At 41.5% G+C, this 25,827-nt stretch overlaps 1 protein-coding gene across 14 annotated transcripts in view; it reads left to right on the top strand.

Annotated features, from left to right (window-relative positions):
- Positions 1-25,827, top strand: part of ABLIM2 (actin binding LIM protein family member 2) — a 217,581-nt gene that overhangs the window by 108,377 nt on the left and 83,377 nt on the right. For all 14 annotated transcript variants that reach the window (XR_012158735.2, XM_073342610.2, XM_073342609.2 and 11 more), the window contains exon 7: positions 25,055-25,142. Coding sequence is in view for 13 of the 14 variants with exons in the window: in XM_073342610.2 (XP_073198711.1) it covers positions 25,055-25,142 (88 nt within the window). In the remaining variant the exon portion in view is untranslated. The remainder of the gene's footprint in view (positions 1-25,054; positions 25,143-25,827) is intronic.

Genomic DNA, 25,827 nt, shown 5'->3' with positions numbered 1-25,827 from the left:
GGCAGGGTCCTTGAAAGATTTTTGGGTCTCCTTCCTCAGATTCGTGAATTCCTTGAAAGCAAGGGGTAGAAGGAGAAAGACTTAGAAAATCCAGAGTGGATAATTAAGGCATTTTTGACTGACATCACTTTCCATTTGAATGAGCTAAATCTCCAGTTACAAGGGAAACAGAAATGTCCTAGTAACATGTTGCGTGTTGTAACTGCTTTTCAAAACAAGATTACAACATTATTCATTCCCATCGTGCCGTTTGTTCACTTTCCGAAATTCAGAGCAGTGAGCTCAGAAAATCCCGAGCTTTTGAAACACTTCAGTTACAATTCATTTGTACAAGTATTGGGAGAATTGAGGGTGGAATTCAAGTCTCGATTCAAAAATGTAATGGAGTACAAGGAGTTTTTTAATTTAATTGAAAACCCCTTCCATGTATCAGTGACATCTCTGTCACCAGTTATCACAGACATTTGTTCTGACCATGCTAAACTGAACAGTGAAATTGTGGAACTTCAGACAAATGGCATCATGAAGTCTGAACTTAAGACAGGTGTTTATAATTTCTGGAGCATGGTCCCTGATACACAATACCCATCTCTGAAACATTGTGTGCAAAAAATGCTGTCATTTTTTGTCAGTACATATACTTGCGAATCCACATTTTCAACAATGAATATTGTGAAAAGAAAACAGAGGAATAAATTGACCAACGAACGTTTGGACTGCTTTACTACGATTGTGATGACAGATTACAAATACTGCATGAACAAAGTCAAGGAGGAACAGGCACACTTTCGCTCATCCAGCTTTTAAAGTAAGTGTTGCATTATTCTATTCTTAAAAAGTTTACTCTCATAGGTGCCTTTTTAATTTCATACATGTCAAGGGAGTGTCAAGGTTCCTCCCCCACTCTGAACTCTAGGGTACAGATGTGGGGACCTGCATGAAAACTTCCTAAGCTTACTTTTACCAGCTTAGGTTAAAACTTCCCCAAGGTACAAACTATTTTACCTTTTGCCCTTGGACTTTATCGCTGCCACCACCAAACGTCTGACCGGTATATTACTGGGAAAGAGTCCATTTAGTAACGTCTTTCCCTCCAAAATCCTCCCAACCCTTACACCCCCTTTCCTGGAGAAGGCTTGATAAAAATCCTCACCAATTTGCATAGGTGAACACAGACCCAAACCCTTGGATCTTAAGAACAATGAAAAAGCAATCAGGTTCTTAAAAGAAGAACTTTAATAGAAGAAAAAGTAAAAAGAATCACCTCTGTAAAATCAGGATGATAAATACCTTACAGGGTAATTAGATTCAAAACATAGAGAATCCCTCTAGGCAAAACCTTAAGTTACAAAAAGACGCAAAAACAGGAATCTATATTCCGTTCAGCACAGCTTATTTTCTCAGCCATTTAAAGGAATCAGAATCTAACACATATCTAGCTAGATTACTTACTAAGTTCTAAGATTCCATTCCTGTTCTGTCCCCGGCAAAAGCATCATACAGACAGAGAGAGAGGCTTTGTTTCTCACTCCCCCCAGCTTTTGAAAGTATCTTGTCTCCTCATTGGTCATTTTGGTCAGGTGCCAGCGAGGTTATCCTAGCTTCTTAACCCTTTACAGGTGAAAGGGTTTTTCCTCTGGCCAGGAGGGATTTTAAAAGTGTTTACCCTTCCCTTTATATTATAAATATATTATATATATAGACTTTGTTTTAGTTACACGACTGGCTCTGTACCATTACCTTATTAAGGAATAGTAAGCAATGTGTTAATTTAGTAGTTGATGTGGCTCTCACATTGAAGTTTTTTTGCCCAAGTGGCCCCCACTTCAAAAATAGTGAAGAACACTGGCCTAAGGGAAAGAGGCAGGGTGGGGCCTTGAAGGGGGAAGAGGTGGGTGGGGGGTCCGGTTGTCAGACATTGGAAAGTTGGCCACCCTATCTGTCACCCTTTGGTTTCTTCCCCTCCCCCACCCCCACCCCCCACTGCAGAGATCACTGTGCTGTTACTTGAAAGCTTTTGCACATCCATGCTGGGCCTGGTAAAATTAGGCCCTTGCAATGAATAAGAAAAGGCAGCAGTGTCCAGTACAGTATCAGGGCTGCCCTTGTGGAAATTGCCGTGTGGTTTCTGTATGCATTTGTTCCAAGCTGCTATCTTGATGTGGAAGCCCAGAGTGGATGGAGGTTGCTTTACAACAGCTGAGTTTGGTTTAAGAAAGGAGTGCTAGAATGGTAAAACTGCTTAGAAAAAATTTATTTATTTTAGTATCTGCAGAATGGCCTTGCTCCCAATACAGCAGCAAATGACATCAGGGAAGAACACAGAAAATAAACATTATAATCCCAAGCTGTTAATTTTTAGAATCAGCCATTTTGTTTCTGTCACAGTGCAGAAGGCTTCTCTGTGTTTTGGCACCAAGAAAATGTTGGTTTCTGTTTTTATGTCCCAAGCAGCTATTTGTGAATTTAATACTTGAATTTGCACTAATAACGTATCATAAAGACAGACATTAAACATAATTAAACTTTTTAAACAATACACAGTGTTCTGTATCAGGGTCTAATCCAAACCCCATGGAAGTTGATGGGTCTTTCCATTCGCTTGAGTGGCTTCTCCTGTTCCCAGCCAGAATAGGGGCAGATTCTCCATTCTGACCACATTATGCTTGGTACAAGAATGGAAGGCTGAGGGTCAGCAGCAGCTTTGAGAAGCCTTAAGATTACTCAGAGTCCCAAAGTGCCATTCTAGCAGCAGGGGATTGTTTGGATGCAGTAGTGTCCTGCCCACATCTCTGTTTGCCCTGCCACAATCCCTGACCAGATCTGGAAGGTGGTGGCATAGGAGCAGCTATGATGGTGCTATGCCACTGGAAGATTCAGTCATACAACGGGAGTCCTCTTTTTTTTTTGGATTTGCTGGAAACAAGGCAATTGTGCACTGCAGACCAGAATAAATAAGATGTATTGTATTATGGCCATGAATTTGGCTCATAATGCTCATTCTTAATTGGGTGACAATTTGACAAGGTCCTTCACCAAAGGCTCTTACGTAAATTAAGTTGTCATGGGATAAGAGGAAAGATCCTTTCATGGATTGAGAACTGGTTAAAAGACAGGGAACAAAGGGTAGGAATAAATGGTAAATTTTCAGAATGGAGAAGGGTAACTAGTGGTGTTCCCCAAGGGTCAGTCCTAGGACCAATCCTATTCAATTTACTCATAAATGATCTGGAGAAAGGGGTAAACAGTGAGGTGGCAAAGTTTGCAGATGATACTAAACTGCTCAAGATAGTTAAGACCAAAGCAGACTGTGAAGAACTTCAAAAAGATCTCACAAAACTAGGTGATTGGGCAACAAAATGACAAACTAAATTTAATGTGGATAAATGTAAAGTAATGCACATTGGAAAAAATAACCTCAACTATACATACAATATGTTGGGGACTAATTTAGCTACAGCTAACCAAGAGAAAGATCTTGGAGTCATTGTGGATAGTTCTCTAAAGACATCCACTCAGTGTGCAGCGGCAGTCAAAAAAGCAAACAGGATGTTAGGAATCATTAAAAAAGGGATAGAGAATAAGACAGAGAATATCTTATTGCCCTTATATAAATCCATTGTACGCTCACATCTTGAATACTGCATACAGATGTGGTCCCCTCATCTCAAAAAAGATATACTGGCATTAGAAAAGGTTCAGAAAAGGGCAACTAAAATGATTAGGGGTTTGGAACGGGTCCCATATGAGGAGAGATTAAAGAGGCTAGGATTTTTCAGCTTGAAAAAGAGAAGACTAAGGGGGGATATGATAGAGGTATATAAAATCATGAGTGGTATGGAGAACGTGAATAAGGAAAAGTTATTTACTTGTTCACATAATATAAGAACAAGGGGCCACCTAATGAAATTAATGGGCAGCAGGTTTAAAACAAATAAAAGGAAGTTCTTCTTCACATAGTGCACAGTCAACTTGTGGAACTCCTTGCCTAAGAAGGTTGTGAAGGTTAGGACTAGAACAAAGTTTAAAAGAGAACTGGATAAATTCATGGAGGTTAAGTGCATAAATGGCTATTAGCCAGGATGGGTAAGGAATGGTGTCCCTAGCCTCTGTTTGTCAGAGGGTGGAGATGGATGGCAGGAGAGAGATCACTTGATCATTACCTGTTAGGTTCACTCCCTCTGGGGCGCCTGGCATTGGCCACTGTCGGTAGACAGGATACTGGACTGGATGGACCTTTGGTCAGACCCAGTATGGCCATTCTTATGTTCTTATGTTGGGTGAGTAGAGTCAAATAAGATGTGTATCAACAGAAAACCCCCCATCTATGGGCTATCTCCTCTTCTTTGGGATTGTTGATGCTTTAAGAAGCAGTTGCAAAATACTCCATCTCACTGAGAGGAGCGCAAGTTACTCCTGTGCTCTGTTTAGTGAGAAGAGCCAAACAGCATTATACACACACACGCACAAACACTTTTTTCATTGCTTCATTCAGACAAACTTCTGTTGATTTCAGGATTTGTTCCCATAATAGGAAGAAGGAGACATCCTAGTGGAAGCAAGCTGTGCTGGTTCCCCCTCCCCCCCCCCCCCGCCCATGTCTGCCCTAGCCACTGGACTGTGGAGTGATGTTTGCCTTTTCTCTGGACCAGTTAATAATTAATTATTCAATTGAGGTAGCCCCACATCAGAATTTCCCCTAACCCAGACTTCAGGGCTCTCATCTGAGAGGTGGCAGATCCCTGTTTAAATCCTGTGCCATGTCAAGCAGAGGGAGGACTTGAATCAGGTCCCCCACATCCTGAGTATCCTAACCAGTAAGCTAAAGGCCTCCTTTTTCCCCTCCAGCTACCCCCTGCTTTGTGTAGAGTTAAGTAGTCTCTGACCACTCCTGCCAGATTGAGCCCAGTATGTGAGTAAGGCACTTCTCCAGCTATCTTCCTCTGGTTCATAAGAATGGCCATACTGGGTCATATCAGTGTCCATCTAGCCCAGTATCCTGTCTTCCAACAGTCTCCAATGCCAGATGCTTCAGAGGGAATGAACAGAACAGGGCAATTTATCGAGTACTTCATCCCGTCATACAGTCTCAGCTTCTGGCAGTCAGAGGTTTAGGGTCACTCAGCGCATGGAGTTGCATCTGTGACTATCTTATCTAATCACCATTGGTGGACCTATGCTCCATGAACTTATCTAAATCTTTTTCATACCCATTTATACTTTTGGATTCACAACATCCCATGGCAATGAGTTCCACAGGTTGACTGTGCATTATGAAGAAGTAGATCTTCATGGTTTTTTAAACCTGCTGCCTACTAATTTCATTGGGTGACTTCTGGTTCTTGTGTTACGTGAAGGAGTAAGCAACACTTCCTTATTCACTTTTCCACACCATTCATGATTTTATAGATCTCTGTCAACCCCCTTTCCCCCCTTAGTCATCTCTTTTCTAATCTGAACAGTCCCAGTGTTTTTTAATCTCTCCTCATATGGAAGTGGTTCCATACCCCTAATCTATCATGGATTGTCCTGGGAATTAAGCAGAAGCGAGGTGTCCAGACACCTGGAGTGAGGCAGCACTTTGCATGCCTAGAGGCAGAATCATAGGCTTGGAAGGAATGTTGTGAGGATAAATGTATTAAAGATTGTGAGGCGCTCGGATACCACAGTAATGGGAGGCCATATAACTACTTTAGTTTGATAGCAGGGGTCCACAATAGCATGATAGTCTGAGCTAAGTGGTAATAGAGCCTCATGTGTGTTGCCAGTTATCGAGAGGCAAGTCCGAGCCTCCTCCAGTGGTAAACACTACAGATGGATTGCTTTGTCATTCATCTGAATAAACAGCTTAAGCAGTTTTGCATGGATGCATTTGAAAGGGTTTACCTGGACCTGTTTGCACCACACCCCAATCCTTCTCTGATGATGATAAATCCTTCTCTCAGCAATGGGTCACTTTGTTTTCCACTCTGGATTAGCCATCTATAGATTCCACATTATTCACAAATACACTTAGGGCTCAAGTATGCCCCGCAGTAGGTGGTGTACATTGTCCTGCAGTGTCCACATGTGTCCCGTGGCTGTAGATGGCTTCCTAAAATATGCTGTACTCTGGCAGGCAATATGTCTTTCATCAAAAGGAGTTAATAGTTACGTAGTAAATCTATATTGTTGGTTTTTTTAAACATTAACGAATTCGGGAAATCAAAGCCATAAGGTCTAATAAAAGAAGAGAAGAAATGCATGAGTTACCAAATGGTGATGAGACAGGAAATGTCTGAAGTTGCAAAAGAGAAGTAAAAATTATAATCAAATGATTTATACACTAAAGAAAAAATTCCCCTGGCTTGGTAGCCCAATGTTTTTGCTTTGCTGTGAGCCTATGTTGTTTTAGTTTACAGTCTAGTTTGTAAATCAAATGCTTTCCCCTTTTTCAAAATCTTTGTATAGTACTGAGATGAGACTAATTCCCTACAGCAGGGTGTGCAAATTTCTGCCTGCAGTGTGGAATAATGGTTTATTCTGAAATGTCTATTATCCTGCTGTTTCACTAACAACAAAACCTAGTGATGTGTAAAATGTACTGGAGGGGGTTATAATACAGATGATAACACTGAATAATGAAATAATAAAAGCAAAGGTTCTATATGATCAAGGCATTTCCTATAGAATGGCCAGCCTTTGAAAAGCTGGCAAGAAAGGCAAAAGGACTCAAGTGTCAGAATTAATCATCAGTTACAAACTGCTGCCAAAGCCAGTTTTCTCTATCACGAGAGAAGGAAGCAAAACCTGTTGGGGAAACGATATGTCTTAATAAATCAGCATTAGCTTTTGCAAGAGGAAAACAGCTAAGGTAGGAAATATTAAACAGCACTTGCAAAGAGCATTATGTACGGAGGTTCAGTGCATTTTGCAGTTCGGGAATGATCCTTTGGTTTTGGTGTTTTGGGGGCTGCTGCTTTACAAAACTGTGTTAATCTGTAGTGACAGGTTTCAGAGGAACAGCCGTGTTAGTCTGTATTCGCAAAAAGAAAAGGAGTACTTGTGGCACCTTATAGACTAACCAATTTATTTGAGCATGAGCTTTCGTGAGCTACAGCTCACTTCATCAGATGTTTACCGTGGAAACTGCTGCAGTTTCCACGGTAAACATCTGATGAAGTGAGCTGTAGCTCACGAAAGCTCATGCTCAAATAAATTGGTTAGTCTCTAAGGTGCCACAAGTACTCCTTTTCTTTTAATCTGTAGTGCGTTCCACCTGAATTTGGCTGGTTAAGTGTACATTGGTACTCAGAAGCCTTAATTTGAATATTATGATCACAATTCACAGTCACTTGTTGCTTTTAAACAGGCTTCATCCAAACATAAACACATAAATAGCAATGAAAATGCCTTTAATCATGGCTTTAGCCTGTTCAGTGCTTTAGCTAATTCTGCTATTTTGGATTTGTTCATCCTGTGTTTCTTTTTCTTTCATGTATTTTTAGTAGTCTCTTCCTTCCAGGATCCAGCACTATCAATATGCATTATCTTTTTCTGTAAGGTGACATAAAAAACCATCAGAACTGTCGAAAACCTGCTGAATGTTAAAATGAGCTTTTGCATAACTGTTACCCTACACATCAATTACGTGTTTTGTTTAGCAAGCAGTTTGGCTTATAACATTTACTGATATCTTAATCGTCTACATTTTTTAACCAGTGTGCTAGATGCTGCTGAATATTTTGAATAACATGAAACTATATTTGAAACTTAAGAGAAAATGGTTTCAGAGTAGCAGCCGTATTAGTCTGTATCTGAAAAAGGAACAGGAGTACTTGTGGCACCTTAGAGACTAACAAATTTATTAGAGCATAAGCTTTCGTGAGCTGCAGCTCATCTGATGAAGTGAGCTGTAGCTCACAAAAGCTTATGCTCTAATAAATTTGTTAGTCTCTAAGGTGCCACATGTACTCCTGTTCTTTTTAAGAAAAAATGGAATCTCCATGAGAATGGTCATTGCAGTTCTTTGCAGTTGCTTGCTTTTGTTTTACATGTGGTAGAGGTCACTGATTAGAGGTCTGTGCACTATTTTGTGTGTGTGTGTGATTGGTACATGGTTTGAATTGTGGGGACAGGTGTATATCATCTGCTTTGCATCATGCAAAAGTGATGTATTATGACAAATTAAGACAGTTCTGCTACAAAATGAATTATTTCTGGTTTTAGTAGCCGCCTTGTTCCTTCTAACTTTAAATATAAACTGCTTACAGTTTACCAGGTAGGCTGCCTTTCTTAGCTCTGTGTTGCTGTGGTGATGCATCAATATTGTCAGAGCATTTAGTGCTTCTTTCCACTTAATGAATGTCTCAGCTAGATAAAATTTAAAATTGGGTATTTTTAATCCCTCGCCCTTCTGCTTTACAAAATTCCCTTCATTTCTGTTTGGCATCTGACTGACTGCCCCTAGAGTCAGCAAGGCTGCTTCACTGCAGTGCCTGGCGACGTAGCAATGGATCCAGCCAACACTGGAACATCCTCCCTCTAACTCTCTGCAGTAACCATGGCCGTGGTGTAGCATTAAGCTTTGTTTTGCTTTAACTTCAGTTAGTGGCACTTGGTTTTGTTGATAAAATATCTCCAGTATGTTGTGATCCTCTGAAGTATGTATTGTGTATCTACTGCAAGCAGGAAAACAGGCTCCGTGGGGTAAAATATTGTATGTCTTATTCTGATTTTCCTCCTTCCAGCCTTCAGTCTATTTTTGTTTTATTTAGGTTGTTTTTAAACTAAAATAAGAACTTTGAACTTACGCTTTGCTGTAGCAGCGCATTAATGCAACTGAAACTGGAAACTTGCCACTGGTTGGCAATATTATTATAAAGAAGAAGTATTTGTATTACGGTCGTGCCACAGAGTTAGCCCCTGTACAGACACCTAGTGAGAGACAACCCCTGCCCTGAAGATCTTGCAGTCTAGATCAGGGGTTCTCAAACTTCATTGCACCGCGACCCCCTTCTGACAACAAAAACTACTACATGACTCCAGGATGGGGGACTGAAGCCTGAACCCACCCAAGCTCCACCAGCAGCGGGGGACAAAGCCAAAGCCCAAGGGCTTCAGCCCCAGGCAAGGGGCCTATAACCTGAGCCTCACCGCCCAGGGCTAAAGTCCTCAGGCTTTGGCCCCGGGTGGTGAGGCTTCGGCTTTGGCCGTGTGCCACAGCAAGTCTAAGCCAGCTCTGGCGACTCCGTTAAAATGGGGTCGTGACCCATTTTGGGGTCCCAACCCACAGTTTGAGAACCGCTGGTCTAGATCGACAAGGCAAATAAAGGGTGTGAAGGATAACAGAGGCACAGAAAGGATAACAGATAAGTGACTGTGGGCATGTCTATATTGCAAACCAAAACCAAAAAAAACCCAGCCCTGCAGCAATGAGTCTCAGAGCCAGAGTCAACTGACTCAGGCTTGTGCTATGGAGCCATGGTGTGGGGTGAAGGTCTCAGTGGCTAGGCTCCAGCTCAGGCAGGAAGGTCTACGTTGCAGTTTTTAGCCATGTAGCATGAGCCCTGCAAGCTGCTGTCAGTTGACCCAGGCTCTGAGGCTGGCTGACGTGGTTTTGGGAGGAGTTTTTTGGTTTTGGGGTTTTTCTTGTTTTTATTTTTGTTTTGTGTTTTGTTTTGGTGGTGGGGTTTTTTGTTTGTTTTGCTGTTTTTTGCAATGTAGATGTACCCAGACCTAGCAGCCAGAAATCGTACTTCAGGCCTGCTGACTCCCATTCTAGCCTCCAATCCAGTGCTCCGTGCTGCCTTTCCAGTACTGTTCAATATTATTTCCTGTTTCAGTAATTTCACTCTGCCTCCCGAAAATTAATGGGCTAGATCCCCAACTGCACTGGAGCAGAGCTTGGCACAGCTGAGGTGAAGAAGAAAAAGTGACTCTCTGCCACCTTTATGCCTTGTTCCATCTTGGATGTGGCAAAAGTTAGAGAAGCTGGCAACTCTAACTTGCTGCAGCTTGTATTGGCCCCCAAGAGGATTTTAAGGAAAGCTGCACAACAGCCCTGGGGCCAAAGCCTCTGCTACATTGAGGTCAATGAAGCTGAGGCAATTTGCACTAGGAGAGAATCAGGCCCATGGAATTTAAGGGTGGATTGGGAAGAGGTGAGAGCGATTCGTTAGCAAATGGGAAGCAGAAGTCTATTCCAGGCATAATGGGTGGCACGAAAAAGATGGAAAGCCAAGAGTGGGAGAAAAAGACAAAGGTTGTAGGTCATTTATTGTGAAATATATGCAACCGAGCGACAGAACCAGTAACTTTATCCAGACTATTTTAATAAATAGAAATATGGGCCAAATTCAGCTGTGATATAAGCGGACAGAGCATAATTGACTTCATCCAAGTTACACCTGCCTCCACCCAGGCTAAATTTGGCCCTGCGAGTCAAAACTTGGCCCTCGAAGTCACAAATTAAGATCTGAATTATATTTATACTATTTTCTTTTACATAATTCCTTTAACCGTTGTTTTCTGTGGCTGGTACACAGTGAGCTACTTTCTTTAGAAGATAAATCTCCCCATTTGTACATCTGTCTCTGCACTCTATACCTGGAAGAATAAAGAAACTGTGGGAGGCAGTAAGTATGACTCAGATGTATCCACCGTGGGTGGGAAAACTCAGAGCTTTGCAAAGCACATGGGGATGAGCCAGAGCTCACACAAAATAAAATAATTGTACATGTGAGCTCGCTGAAGTGGTGCTGCAGGTGCACATGCAGACCATTATAAATGACAGATTCTTGGCTTAGTGTGGGTTGACAGATGACTCCAGTGAAGAAAGGGAGGGGGAGTGTCAGATTCAGCACTGTGTTACTCCACTTTAACGCTGGTGTAACTCCACTGAAATCAGTTCAGTTCCACTGGCATAAAGCTGGAGTGACACAATGGTGAATAGGGTCACTGAGGCTATAGAACAGTTAGTAAGAATTGCTCCTCCACATATTTCTCCTGGTACCTACTCTTTCACAGATTTTTCCTCCTCTGATTTATTGCCTACTGTACAAAATAAATAGTTCTTAGAATTATAGGACTGTAGGGCGGGAAGGAGCCTTGAGAAGTCATCAAGTCCAACCCCTTGCATTGATGCAGGACCAAGCAAAATCTAGACCATCTCTGACATGTATTGGTCCAGCCTGTTCTTAAAACCTCCAAGGATGGGGATTCCATGACCTCCCTTGGAAGCCTATTTCCGAGCTTAACTCCTCTTATAGGTAGAAAGTTTTTCCTAATCTCTAACCTAAACTTCCCTTGCTGCAGATTAAGACCATTACTTCTTGTCCTTCCTTCAGTGGACATGGAAAACAGTTGATCACTGTCTTTCTTATAACAGCCTTTAACATATTTGAAGATTGTTGTGAGGTTCCCCCTTCCCCCCCCACACTGTTCTTTTCTCAAAACTAAACATGCCCAGTTTTTTTAACCTTTCCTCATAGGTCAGGTTTTATAAACCTTTCCTTATTTTTATTGCTCTCCTCCGGACTCTCTAGTTTGTCCACACCCTTCTTAAAGTGTGGGGCCCAGAACTGGACTCACTACTCCAGCTGAAGCCAAGTAGAGCGGGACTGTTACCTCCCATAGCTTATATACAACAGTCCTGTTAATACATCCCAGAATGATATTAGCCTTTTTCGTAGCTGTATCACATTGTTGACTCATTCAGTTTGTGGTACACTATAACCCACAGATCCTTTTCTGCCGTACTAACATCTAATTAGCCAGTTATTCCCTATTTTGTAATCATACATCTGATTTTTCATTCCTAAATGCAGTACTTTGCACTTGCCTTTATTTAATTGAGTCTTGTTGATTTCAGACCAATTCTCCAATTTGTCAAGGTTGTTTTGAATTCGAATCCTGTCCTCCAAAGTGCTTGCGACCCCTTCCAACTTGGTATCGGCCACAAATTGTATAAGCATATTCTCCACTCCATTATTCAAGTTATTAATATAAATATTGAATAGTACTGGATTCAAGACTAACCTCTGTGGGACCCCACTAGATACACCTTCCCAATTTGACAGCGAAATATTTTGTAGCCACTCTTTGAGTATGGTCTTTCAACCAGTTATGCACGCACCTTATAATCATTTCATCTAGATCTCCTTTCCCTAATTTGCTTATGTGGGACTATGTCAAAAGCCTCACAACAATCAAGATATCACATTAACTGTTTCCCCTTTATCTACTAGACCAGTAACCATGTCACAGAAGGACATTAGGTTGTTTTGGCATGATTTGTTCTTGACAAATCCATGCTGGCTATTTATACTATAAATGTTTACAGATTGATTATTTAATAATTTGTTCCAGCATCTTTACAGGTATTGAAGTCTAGCGTTCCTCTGATCCTTCCTCCCCCTCCTTAAAAATAAGTACAATGTTTGCCCAACACAACTAATTGGGTGATCTTACACCACTTCAAATACAGTAGAAGCCATTATAAATGTTTGCTAGTCTAGCCAGTACCACCTGCAAGTTATTGGTTGATATATAAGGTTGTTGCATTCTAGTTTGTGTGACTGGAGATTCCATGTGGCTTCAAATAGGGTTAATGTCTGGGCATAATCCTCTGCTCTGACCAGTGGTAGATATTCACCCCCCCATGCACCCACTCCCTTAATTGCAAATACAATTACAAATGGAGAGCAGGGAATGACCACGTCTGAGTGGCCAAGGGTTTACATGTAAATCTGTATATTTGGAGAGGGGCTTAGCTATGCATCCCCCCCAAGGCTCAGTTCCCACACTCATTGAAATCAATAGTAAATGTGACTTCAATGATTGCAGGATCAGGACCCAAAGTGTTAATCCTGCTTCTAGGTGGAGTAACTTGATGGGCCTGCAGCAGCTCACGTATTAATGGAGAATGATCTCCCTATGCTACTCATCACTTTTTATCTTACACGCTTCTCTGCTCAGCACTCCATACCTTTACTATGGAGGATCAAGCCTATTATCATAAATATTTTCTGTTCTGAGAACAGGGGGAAATGATGGTTATCCCGGGAATTGTAGGTGGTGTGAGCTAGCTGATCACATGTCTGCATTTTAGTGGTGAAGGTTGGAAATTTCTGTCTCAAATAATAGTATAATGAGTCTGAACCTCTGCCTAAGTTTGATATGGGTTAGAAGATGGTCTAAGAATCACATTAAACTATGTAACAAAACAGCTGTTACTTCTAAGATGCTGAGTGTCAGTTCCTTAGCTGATGTAAATCAGCGTGGCTCCATTAAAGTCAGTGGTGCTTCACTAACTTATGCCACTTGTGAATTTGGCCCTGTGAGTCAATACAGTTTTGATAATGGCTTCTCTTCAATTACATTGGATTCCTAGAAGTTAAGTGCAGCATGAGATTCAAAAATGATTAGAGTTTATACAGAAAAGAAACCAATGTGTTCAAAACACACAATTCAGCTATCTTGGGGGGGAAAAACAGTTCACCCACGTAAAGATGTTCTATCTATAAAAACAACCATTTTAGAAAAGGGACAATGATCAAATTTAAACAAGACACAGTGAAAGGTGCATATTATCTTATAGGCTAGATGATGCATGTTTCAAGGGGTGATTTTTAAAAATGATATATCTATTTTATTATGAATAGCTTCAAACTTTTCTTGCACTTATTTCAATCTGTTTTGTGTACGTTTGATTTGTTCTCTATCTTTGAGTAGATAACATCTATTTCAGTGTGGCATATATTTGCACACTTTCTGAATTTTAAACCTGAACAGCATTCTGTCTATAAGCACTATGTAATCAAATGAAACTTGAGAAGAATACATTTTCAGATGAAAAGTTGAGTTTTGTTTTGGTCTGAACTATTAAAAGGAGACAAAACCAAGAAAAAAGAGGAAACCCAGAATCTATTTTAGGTTTTATACTGCCACCCATCACCATAGCGTCTGAACTCCTTCCACATAAAATAGCAGTAGGAAGTCGCTAGTGGACTTTATGGAGTCTCTGCTCTTCTCAAGATGGAAACTCTGCTTCGGTTAGGATTTTTAACTGATTGGTTGATTTGTTTTCAGATGTTTTTAGGAAGGGAAGGTCTTGTGTAGAAAAGAGCCAATATTGGAGCACCAGTCTTGCTGTAGTGGAAAGGCCTTTTTGAAGACGAAGGTTTTGCAGTGTATCTTGAAGCTGTTCTGGCTCTGGGTTTGCCTGATCTTCTCTAGATGTTCATTCCTTCTACCTAGAGCTTTTTGTCCCCAGCTTTGATGGGCTTTGTTATCTGCATTGTCCTAGAGGAGCTCAGCTGCCTCAATATTTCATATGTCAAAATTCAATTACTGCAGACTAACGCCTGTAATCCTTCCTCGAGCAGTCAATAGGAGTCTTGCATTAGCAAAGACAATAGAATGTGAATCTACCTGAACAGATAAGATTCAGCACTACTGGTACTCCTCTACAGCTACCTACATTTGTATTATGTCAGCTGAAATGTAAAATATGCAACACTGTAATGGAATCATTGAATCAACCTGAATTCTCTTCTCGTTTCTATGAGCTTGCTGCTCTCAGCAGAAAAAGATTTCAGCCCTTATTAGTCATACCTATATTGTTGTTAGTTATGGTCAGTGTTCCCTCTAATTTTTTCCATCTACGTGTGGAATGAATTTTGTTATGTGCACCATATCGAGGTAATGTGCGGATGTGCACCACGATTAGAAATGGATATTTTTTTTAAAAAAGTTAGCGTAGGGACAATTACTCCAGCCAGGACAGTTTAGGCATTTTAGAACTCACTACTCAAAGAATTAAATTTAAGTGTGTAACCCTTCTGCCAGGTCAAGTTGATAGCAGCAAGGGCCGGGTTCAATACACAGGGGTTCCCTCTCATCAAAGCAAATGCAAAACTGGCTCGAGCCCCCACCCAGTGACCTGGGAAAATCTTACACACCCCATGGGTGCCTCAAAGAGGCCATACTTCCCCTCTTGCAAGCACAGAGTCTCGGTGTAGCAGAGAATCTTTAATAACATGAGGTAAACGACATCAGCATTAAATTGGGAAAACACCACAACTAGTGTTCATTAACCAAACCATGAGCAAAGACTCACCCCAACAAATTAGGCCACATCCTTTCCCTCGGGTTCTTGAGTCCCACAACCCAAACGTCTATTGAGTCCAGCAATCCAAAAATCACCCAAAGTCCAAAAAGTCCAGCCCCAGAGTTCAAAAGTTCATCTGCAGAGTGTTACTCCCCAGTCTGGGTAAAAATGTGCCTGTGTAGGCGGGAAAGAGGTAAGGGGCACCTTACGTGACCTGAAGCTGACTGTCCCACAGCTCTACAGCGCTCCACTCCGCTTGCTGTCTCACGAACGGCTCCGCTCCGCTCGCCGTCTCACGAATGCTCCGCCAGCCTATCCATGAACAGCACCACTGAACTCTAGATCTTCAGGCTCCCCCCTACTTGACACAGCGCTCAGTGATTTCAGCTCGCAGTAATTTTAGCTCTTTAGTGATTTCAGCTTGTAGTAGTGGGAGCCTTAGTGCTGGTGCACCATACGGCCAAAGTGAATTCAGCACAGTACCTGTAGGGAGACTCTTAATAGACCCAAAATTAGCTCTGATATTCCACAGTGGAGAGAGACAGAGGTGCAATTGGTGTTTCAGGCCCTCACAAAGGGGCCCACACCACCAGGTACTAATACCTGTCTCAAGCCTCTCTCAAGTCACAGTTTTGGAACCCATGTCCCTTGCCGAGTGAGTGCTACTTAGTTGATGGTGAGTCCCTCCATCATACAAAAGGCCAAGTACAATTCCACTGTCCTTGATTCCCATAATCAGGGTAATAACAATTTATTCTTCCTGCCCCAATAACAGAGACACTGGGGATCCCACATCAGCCAAAGTGACCATTTGGGCAGCTGTGGCCTCATTCTAGGCGGAGTGGGTATGCCTATGCAAATGAGATCAGCCCCTGAAGTTCTTTTCCACAACTTGCCACACCTCACCACCAGATGTCAGGGTGGAGCTCATCCTGACTCTGCTTACAAGCGTAAGAGAGAAATAAAAATTATGAAATGCATAGATCAGTCAAAAAACTAAAATAACACACTTTGAAAGAAGTAACAAGAACAACAACAATACACATATGGGTTGGGAGGTGAGTGTGAAATCCAGTATGTGTGTGTGAGTGACAAAGATGTGTGTGGCCCCTTTAAGTATGATGATCCCACTTTAAGTACACTGCCCTTTTAAGTAGATCAGCAAGTTCAGACGCAGCAGCAGCTGCCAGAAAGCTCCCTCCATCTTGAGGACTGTCCTGTCTCCCCCACACCCTGCTCTGTGGAGATGGAGTACAGGAGCTGGGGGAACGGAAAACCCTGATATCAGCAGCCCTCTACCTCCCCCTCCACTCTGCGCAGCAAGCAGGAGGCTCCTGGGAGCAGCTCCAAGACAGAGGGCAGGAGCAGCACATGGCAGTGCGAGGAGGAACACATGAACTGCAAGGCACTTGATAGTGCAAGTTCCCAGCCACACAGCTTACAGGGAACTTAGGTTATAGTCATGGGGGGAAAAGTGTACTAAAAAGATTACGGACTTGTCTTCATGGTGCGTTAGTGTACATCAGCTTCAGCATAAATTCTCATGCCCACCAGCTTGTCATCCACTAACTTTCTGTGTGGACCCTGCTGGCATGCACTAAAAATTCCCTGATGTACCTTGACATAGTACTGGTTGAAATAGGACAACATCAGTGCACGCTAAGGAACTTTCAGTGAGCATCACCTAGTGTGCACTAGAATTTATAGCCCAGCTGGTTTGCATTAACGCACCATCTAAAAAAGCCTTAAGTCACCTTTCCATTGTCTGTGCCTGGGAAACAACTCAGTGTATCTGGGATCTAAACACATGTAGTCGGGTCTCACCCTTTAATGCACCCCTCATGTTGGGTGTAGTGCTGTAGGTGAGCCTGCCTCAGTTCCCCTCACTTAGGGTATAAACAAGTCCAGCCAGGCTTTCAGGTTCTAAAGAGAACCCTCTACAGGGTCTAATTTATTTAACAGAAAAGAACAACCTCTGGGTTAAACAGTCTTATGTCCTGGCCCTTTAGCCAGGAAGCACTCTCCGGCTGAATTCCTTGTCTGGAGCTTGGGCCTCGGCAGGGCCTCCTGTCACTGCCATTCTTCCCCCGACAGTATGTTTCTTTGCTGAGTAAATGTTTGGTAGCTCCTTGGGAGGTCCCACACCCAGTTCCGTCTCCTTGGCTGCTTTTGTCCCTCCCTGGGAGAACTTTCTCTCTGGGACTGCTCATCTTTACATCAGCCCCTTCTTTCTAGAAGCACCTCTCCTTGGGAGGAGCTTCCGGGGAGGCTGGCTTTCCTGGCATAGTTTTGCTGAGAGTAGCCCTTCCTGTATGCCTGCCTTCTGAAGCTCTCTCGTTAGGAATCCCCAGAATCCAGGAGCACCTTCTGGACTCCCTGCTTGGGGGGGCTCACTGGAGAGTTCCCTTTCTCCAGGAGCACACCTTCTAGACTCCCTGATCTGATGAGCTCTTCTGGGAGCCTCACTCCTCAGGAGCTCCCTATCTCCTTGGCAATGCCTTCCCTAACTAAGCTCAGGTAGCCTTTTATTAGATCCAGGTGCTTATTGACCAATTAACCGTTAAGTGGCCACCTGGGACAGTCAGTTACCCTCAGGTGGACCTTCAAAAGGCAGCGGCAGGCAGACATGAGCCTGATTCCCCTTAAAGGGCCCGTCGCCCTGTGACACAACACCGTGGGCAAAATTCTTCCCTTGATTTAGGGCCTAATCCTCTGAGGTGTGGTGCTCCACTGCAATAAGAGTTTACTTCAGTCGGAGTTATAGCTACAGGTGAGGGCATGCCAGTGATTCATATAATGTCATTATAATAGCTCCAGTATTACCTTTATCCATCCTTACACTTTATCCATCTGCTACTGCATATTTAGCAGGTGTTTTCACTGAGACATCCATAACGATACCAAGGTCTTTTTCCTGAGTGGTGACAGTTAATTTAGAACCCACTGATGAGTAATTCAAGTTACTCTTTCCAATATGCATTTTGCATATGTCAACATGGAATTACATCTGCCGCTGCATCTAGTCTATTCTATGCTATTCCTTTCTAGTCTGTATTCAACACAATTTGTTGTACTACCATCATCATTACCTTCAAGTAGTACATTAAGTGACGTAATTAACATTTTTCATATCTGATTAATTATTTTTCTCGCCTACTCCCCAAGGGAGAAATTGTATGAGTAGGGTAGGCATTTTGTTGCTTTGTTTGTTTTTATAAATTAGATGTGTTGAGCTGTCTGGAGTAGCTCATGAGCATGAGTGCCAGCCGCAGGCAAACTGTCAAGAAGCAGGGCACAACCCCCAAATTGGTTGTGAGTTCTATACTTAGATTTCACCAAGAAAGTAACAAGTGTGAACTCCTCAAGTACTATAGCAGCCTAACCATGGAATCACAGACAGTCCCCTCGGGTACTCTGGTCTGTCTTGCACCCAAGCAAGCTTGTCTTTGTGATAGATTGTCCCTTACACAAAAATCACAACAATATTCAGGTTACTCCCAGTCCCCAAGGACCAATTACACATCACAGGTCAGTTACACTTAAAGACAATGCTTGTAGCCAATCCTATAATAAACTAACAAAAGATTCATTAACTAAGAAAAAATTAGTCATTTACAAAGTTAAAGCCGGTCAACAGACACACAAATGAGTTACAGTCTTAGATTCCAAAAGGTAATAGAAACTGCTGCGATATGCAAGTTTTCTGTGTCCTTTAGAGCTAACCGAAGCATAGCACCTTGGGGATCCCTTGCTTATGCTGAGAAATATTGCCCTCTCCAAATTCCAAGCAGCATAGTGATGCAGTTCCTTCTGGTCAGGAACTGTGTCACTGTACCAGCATTTTTATTCCCTTCCCTTAGACTTTAAACTGATGGGACAAGAGTTGGTGCCCATCTCCTCTTCCTGGGCACAGGGATAGGGGCAATCAGCTAAGCCTTTGTCCTTTGATGTCTAAAAAGGCTCATTTGTTTTCAGTGGGCCTTCATGTGTGCAGGACCAGCACTTTACACTGATTAATGGTTCTTTCCTGTTTGGTGTGTTACGCAGTTACAGAGGTTTACAGTGCAAACACTCAATATAACTTTTTACAATGGGATACAGATGTTTATAAGTGAGATCAATATATGCAGCATCCTACAAGCGTTTAATCAAATCTAAACACATTCTAACAAACTTAATATCAGTTTTAAAAATGCTAACACACAGGTGAGCTAAACTGGTTTCCAGCTATGCACTTGTCAGTGTCCAGTGAGGTCTTGGGGCCTTGGTGTAATCTGGCACCTGGCCTGGTAGCGTCACAATATGTACCCTGTGCTGTGCATTTATATTAAAGAAAGCAAGATCAGAAAAGTGCTCCATGCACTTGGAGCAGAAGGCGATGAGATTTGTGGTGGTTTTTAGTTCCTGTTGGAGTTAATTCCACAGCCTTTCACTAGCCCTGAGAAAGCTCTGCCTACTGCACATTCAAACTTTTTATATTTACACTGAACAGTTCGTTTGTGCCTGAGGAGTGCAGTTGTTGACCATATTCCTCTTTAGATGATCTTTTAGGAATCCTGGGCCCCAACTATTGACTGACTCAAAAATAAAAACCAAGCCCTTGACTCTCTGTTCTATAAGAAGCCAGCGTAGAGAATGAAGGACAGGTTAGATGGGCTCATGGTAGCCTGTGTTGCCTAGGAGAGACATTGCCATTCTACATGGCCTATTGCCCTCAGACTAGGAGGATTTAATAAATGCTAGTCCCACTTATTCCTGCATGCACAGGTTGCTGGAGTAGGGTATTAGAGGGTCAAGCTCAAAAACAATAAGGGATTCATGAGAACAACAAATTGTCACTTACACGCATTGCATGTGTGTTTGTTGTCCCAGTGTTGCCCATTTTATAAAATACAATCTGGCAAACTAAGCTTCCAAACTGCAATGAAGAAACAGCCATATGGTTAGGAATTTGTTTGCCACATTAGACACCCTCACATCAGTGCAACAAACAGAAATAAGGAAAATCACAAGGCCATCTTTTCAACTTAAGCTGATAATACACACAATTTACGTTTTAAGGTCACAAAATTTCTAGGTTCTGCTGGAACTGGTAGTCCAGCTTTGGTTCAAGATGTGGCATCTGTTGAGCAAAGTCTTTTTGAGGTAGTCCTGCCTCTGCCTCAGGCTGCTCTTGGAGAAACTGGTGGTGCATTTTTGTTATCCCTTTTCTCTAATCAATAGGGCAATAGATTTACACTATAAACCTCAACTCCAGCAGGTACACTTCGAAGTGTCATAAAAATACACAGTGCTTTTAATCATTATGGGGTAGATTCCTGATTAATATAACTTGTCATAGCTCCAACTAAATGGAGCTATGACAGCTTACATCAGATGAGGTCTGGCCCTATATCTCTAAATGATTGCAAGGATTCTTACGTATGCTGAACAAATTATGATGGGCCAGATTCTGGGACACTTATTCTGCAAGCACTTTAGTACATTATTCAGTGAGTATTTCCATCTGTTTCGGTGGGGCTACATAGAGAGAAACATTCTACTCAACACGAGTAAGGGTGAATCTGGTCTGATACATACCTCACACCGTCTTCTCAACTGTCTAAATGGGCCATCTTGATTATCACTACAAAAGGTTTTTTTTTCTCCTGCTGATAATAGCTCATCTTAATTAATTAGCCTCTTACAGTTTGTATGGCAACTTCCACCTTCATATATATCTTCTTACTATATGTTCCATTCTATGCATCCGATGAAGTGGGCTGTAGCCCATGAAAGCTTATGCTCTAATAAATTTGTTAAAGTCTCTAAGGTGTCACAAGTACCCCTGTTCTTTTTCGTTAGAGTTTAGTTATTGTACATGTAAGTGGTCTGAAATGATGGACTTAGGTTGTCTTTTTAAAATTTTTGGAAATCAATTCTAGTTTAATGATGCTGCCAAGTTATCATTTCAGAACTTTTTTAAACAGTTTCTTTGGGGAAAAAAGTCATTGAATTCCCCTAGATATTTTTAGCCAGGGTTTAAATTGTACCTGCTAGACCAAATCAATCAAATTTACTGAGATTTTGCTCTGCATTAGCATTTGCCCATATAATACCAACCTCCCAAGGGAAATGGTCCTCTTTTTTTTTTTTTTGCTTTTAAATCCCAACTTTAGGTTTTTCTGATTTACTTTCTGTGTCCATCTATGCTAAACCTATGGACACAAACAAGCAATATTAGACCTAAAGGCCTGATACTAAGTGCTGAATGCCTTCAGTCCCTAGGGTTACAGGAGTCACTCAGCATTTTGCAAGACGGAGCACTAAAAAAGAAGTAGAAGGTCTCATTAGTGTAACTATAGGGACCTCCATCGGCCAATTTATTATTGTATATTTGTGTATATACAAAGTTCTGTATGTTTTTGTTATAAAAGGTATAACATTAAAAGAAATACAAATATCTGAACTGAAAAAAGCTAAACTCTATGATCAGATATTGTGATACCACACCGATGAAATAAAAAAACAGAATTGACCTTTATATCTGTTCAGTAGCTAAGTGATACATGTAATGTCACTACTCTGCTTATATTAGTGTTTTCTCCAGATGACATTGTTCAGCAAAAAGGTCTACCACCTGACAGTGCCATTGTCTTCTTTTATACCTGATTCATTCTATGGCTTAAATTGTCATTTTGCGTCAGGAAACATATTTTTAAGGGCTGTTATTGCACCTCAGAGTTATAGTAACTCTCTTCTATAGACACAAGTCTTCCAAACATTTCAGTAGCACCTTCCTTATCAGTGTTGATGTAATTCTCCCATATCCGCTGAAAGGATCCAAAGCATTCAGATAATGGATTGTTTTCTTTCTTAGCACTAGTGTTACACATCTGTATGGTAATAGGTTTTCATGGGTTAAACAAGGCCTACATTAGTGAAGTAAAAAACAGAGACTATTTAAACTTGAGTTCATCAGACCCAAGTACTGAGTAGTTAGAAAGCAACTACTGGACCAGGATTATGCTTTGTGGTACATTTGCTGAACCCTTCGACTTTGTCAGTTATAAGTAATCAGGCAGATCCTCCACCTAGTCACAGTTACATTTCTAACAGCATGCCATTATTAGCATTGATTAATTATTATTGCCTGGATGCTGGAACTGCACAGAATAAAGAGACTTACAGACCATGTTGTAATGTAGTACTGTAGAAACACTTCAACAGCAACAATACTTGATACTAATTGTATTAGTTTTCAACCACACTTTCCCAAGGAAACAGGATATGAAACACTTTACATAGAGCCAAATCATGTGCTCACTCCTAATTCAGAGAAAACTCCGTCTGAACTCATACTTGACTTCAGCAGACTCACAGACTTTAAGGTCAGAAGGGACCATTATGATCATCTAGTCTGACCTCCTGCACAATGCAGGCCACATAATCCCACCCACCCACTCCTGTAACAAACCCCTGACCTATGTCTGAGCCATTGAAGTCCTCAACTCATGGTTTAAAGACTTCAAGGTGCAGAGAATTCTCCAGCAAGTGACCCATGCCCCATGCTGCAGAGGAAGGCGAAAAACCCCCAGGGCCTCTGCCAATCTGCTCTGGAGGAAAATTCCTTCCCGACTCCAAATATGGCAATCAGCTAAACCCTGAGCATGTGAGCAAGACTCACCAGCTAGACACCCAGGAAAGAATTCTCTGTAGTAACTCAGATCCCACCCCATCTAACATCCCATCACAGGCCATTGGGCATATTTACCGCTAATAGTCAAAGATCAATTAATTGACAAAATTAGGCTATCCCATCACACCATCCCTTCCATAAATTTATCAAGCTTAGTCTTGAAGCCAGATACGTCTTTTGCCCCCACTGCTTCCCTTGGAAGGCTGTTCCAGAACTTCAGTCCTCTGATGGTTAGAAATCTTTGTCTAATTTCAAGTCTAAACTTCCTGATGGTCAGTTTATATCCATTTGTTCTTGTGTCCACATTGGTACTAAGTTTAAATAATTCCTCTCCCTCCCTGGTATGTATCCCTCTCATATATTTATAGAGAACAATCATATCTCCCCTCAGCCTTCTTTTGGTTAGGCTAAACAAGCCAAGCTCTTTGAGTCTCCTTTCATAAGACAGGTTTTCCATTCCTTGGATCATGCTAGTAGCCCTTCTCTGTACCTGTTCCAGTTTGAATTCATCCTTCTTAAATTTGGGAGACCAGAACTGCACACAATATTCCAGATGAGGTCTCACCAGTGCCTTGTATAATGGTACTAACACCTCCTTATCTCTACTGAAAATACCTCGCCTGAGGCATCCCAAGACTGCATTCGTTTTTTTCACAGCCATATCACATTGGCGGCTCATAGTCATCCTGTGATCAACCAATACTCCAAGAACCTTTTCCTCCTCCGTTACTTCTAATTGATGCGTCCCTAGCTTATAACCAAAATTCTTGTTATTAATCCCTAACTGCATGACCTTGCACTTTTCACTATCAAATTTCATCCTATTACTATTACTCCAGTTTACAAGGTCATCCAGATCTTCCTGTATGATATCCCGGTCCCTCTCTCTATTGTCAATGCCTCCCAGCTTCATGGCATCTGCAGACTTTATTAGCACATTCCCACTTTTTGTGCCAAGGTCAGGAATAAAAAGATTAAATAAGATTGGTCCCAAAACCAATCCCTGAGGAACTCCACTAGTGACCTCCTTCCAGCCTGACAGTTCACCTTTCATTGTGACCCATTGTAATCTCCCCTTTAACCAATTCCTTATCCACCTTTCAATTTCCATATTGATCCCCATCTTTTCCAATTTAGCTCATAATTCCCCATGTGGAATCATATCAAATGCCTTACTGAAATCAAGGTAAATTAGATCCACTGCGTTTCCTTTGTCTTAAAAATCTGTTACCTTCTCAAAGAAGGTGATTAGGTTGGTTTGGCACAATCTACCTTTTGTAAAACCATGGGGTTTTTTTTTGTAAAACCAGTAGTGTTTTGCCTGAGTCAGGTCTGCTGTACTCGATGCATAATGTTTCATGTGGTCCATGGCAAAGCCTTTTTTTACACTCGTACTTCACTTGTCAATATTTAGTTGTCTCCCTTCATGTGATGTAATTGAATGGGTCTCTTTTTGTGGATTGCTTCTCTGTAGTTCTCCCCTGTACTTTACCAACTTCTATCCTCCGCCCTTTACTAGGATATAGAGTAACCTCTTTGAAAAGTGTCTCCCAAGGAATGTTTCTGTCCAACCCATGTGCTCCTCTGCACCTGTCGGCTATCTCCCAGTCCTTAGTTTAAAAACTTCTCGGTGACCTTTATAATTTTATATGCTAGCAGTCTGTTTCCATTTTGGTTTAGGTGAAGGCCATCCCTCTTGTATCAGCTCCTCCTTTCCCAAAAGGTTCCCCAGTTCCTAATAAATCTAACCCCCTCCTACTTACACCATTGTCTCATCCACACATTGAGACCTCGTTGTTCTGCCTAACTGGCCCTTTGTGTGGAACCGGAAGCATATCAGAGAACACTATTATGGAGGTCCTGGACTTCAATCTCTTACCTAGTAGCCAAAATGTGGCCTCCAGGACTGCTCTCCTATCTTTCCCTATGTCACTGGAACCTGCAACCACTGGCTTCTATCAACAGTTTGGAGTATGTTATGGTCAATTCAAGTCAATGGGAATTTTTTCATTCATTTAAATGGGGTCAGATCAGACCTACTATCAAAACTATATTTCATTTTTAAAGGTGTATCTTCTGTAACTAAAATCAGCATTGCGGTTTTAATAACTTGATTTAACTGATTAATAATAATTTACTTAATTAAAAGTTTGAAAGAAAATTACCTGTAATAAAATATTTTCTTCAGAAACATAATATGAAATCTGAAGGTGTAATCACTGAATAAGCTGCAGTGCTGTCTAGAGTTTGCATTATCCATAATTACCTTTTCTTTTCCCCAACAGGCCGGAGAAAAACATTATCACCCAGCTTGTGCACGATGTGTCAGATGCAGTCAGATGTTTGCAGAAGGAGAAGAAATGTATCTGCAAGGTAAACAAACAAAAGTTATTGTTAGTATTGATCCTTAATGTATTTATTAAAACAATATCTTGCATTTATAACACAGCCCCCTCTAGCATAAACATCTGGGCACAGCCGCTCTGGCAGTACATTTTTATGGCAAAACAGACAGAGAAACTAAGTGGGCAGAGGGAACTAGCAAGTTGATGTATGAACCCAAGATTAATGTTTTTTACCCAGCTTGGTTCTATAACCTGCAAGTATCAGTAGTACACTTAAATCGTTCTTTGTGTTTATTCTTTAAACAGAGAAAATTAGACACTACCTACATAAGATTTGCTGTTACATTATTTAAAATCACAAATGCCGCTATTCTAGTGTCACATTGATTTAGAGCAAATTATAGTAGTTCACTGAGTGCCAATGTGATCCATGACTTTACTCACTGCAGAAGCCAGGGAATGTTGTGATTCCTTGGTTAATGACAAGCCAATTTGCTCAGCAGTAGTAGGAATCTGTGAAATCCTGTAACAAATCAATGCTAAAACCAGTCTTGGAGATGATACCAAACCACAAAATTTGAATTTAGATTTCAAACACTCCAGTTGTGTCTGAATCCAGATTTTCAGTTTAATCCTTTATAAAGACATTAAAAGATGGATGTTTGCTGATTTTTGTTCTGATTCAAACAGTCCCAAAGTTCAGAGTTTTGCTT

This window comes from Lepidochelys kempii, chromosome 4 (genome assembly GCF_965140285.1).
Source record: "Lepidochelys kempii isolate rLepKem1 chromosome 4, rLepKem1.hap1, whole genome shotgun sequence".
Taxonomy (NCBI): domain Eukaryota; kingdom Metazoa; phylum Chordata; order Testudines; family Cheloniidae; genus Lepidochelys; species Lepidochelys kempii.
This window is presented reverse-complemented; position numbering and strand designations above follow the sequence as displayed.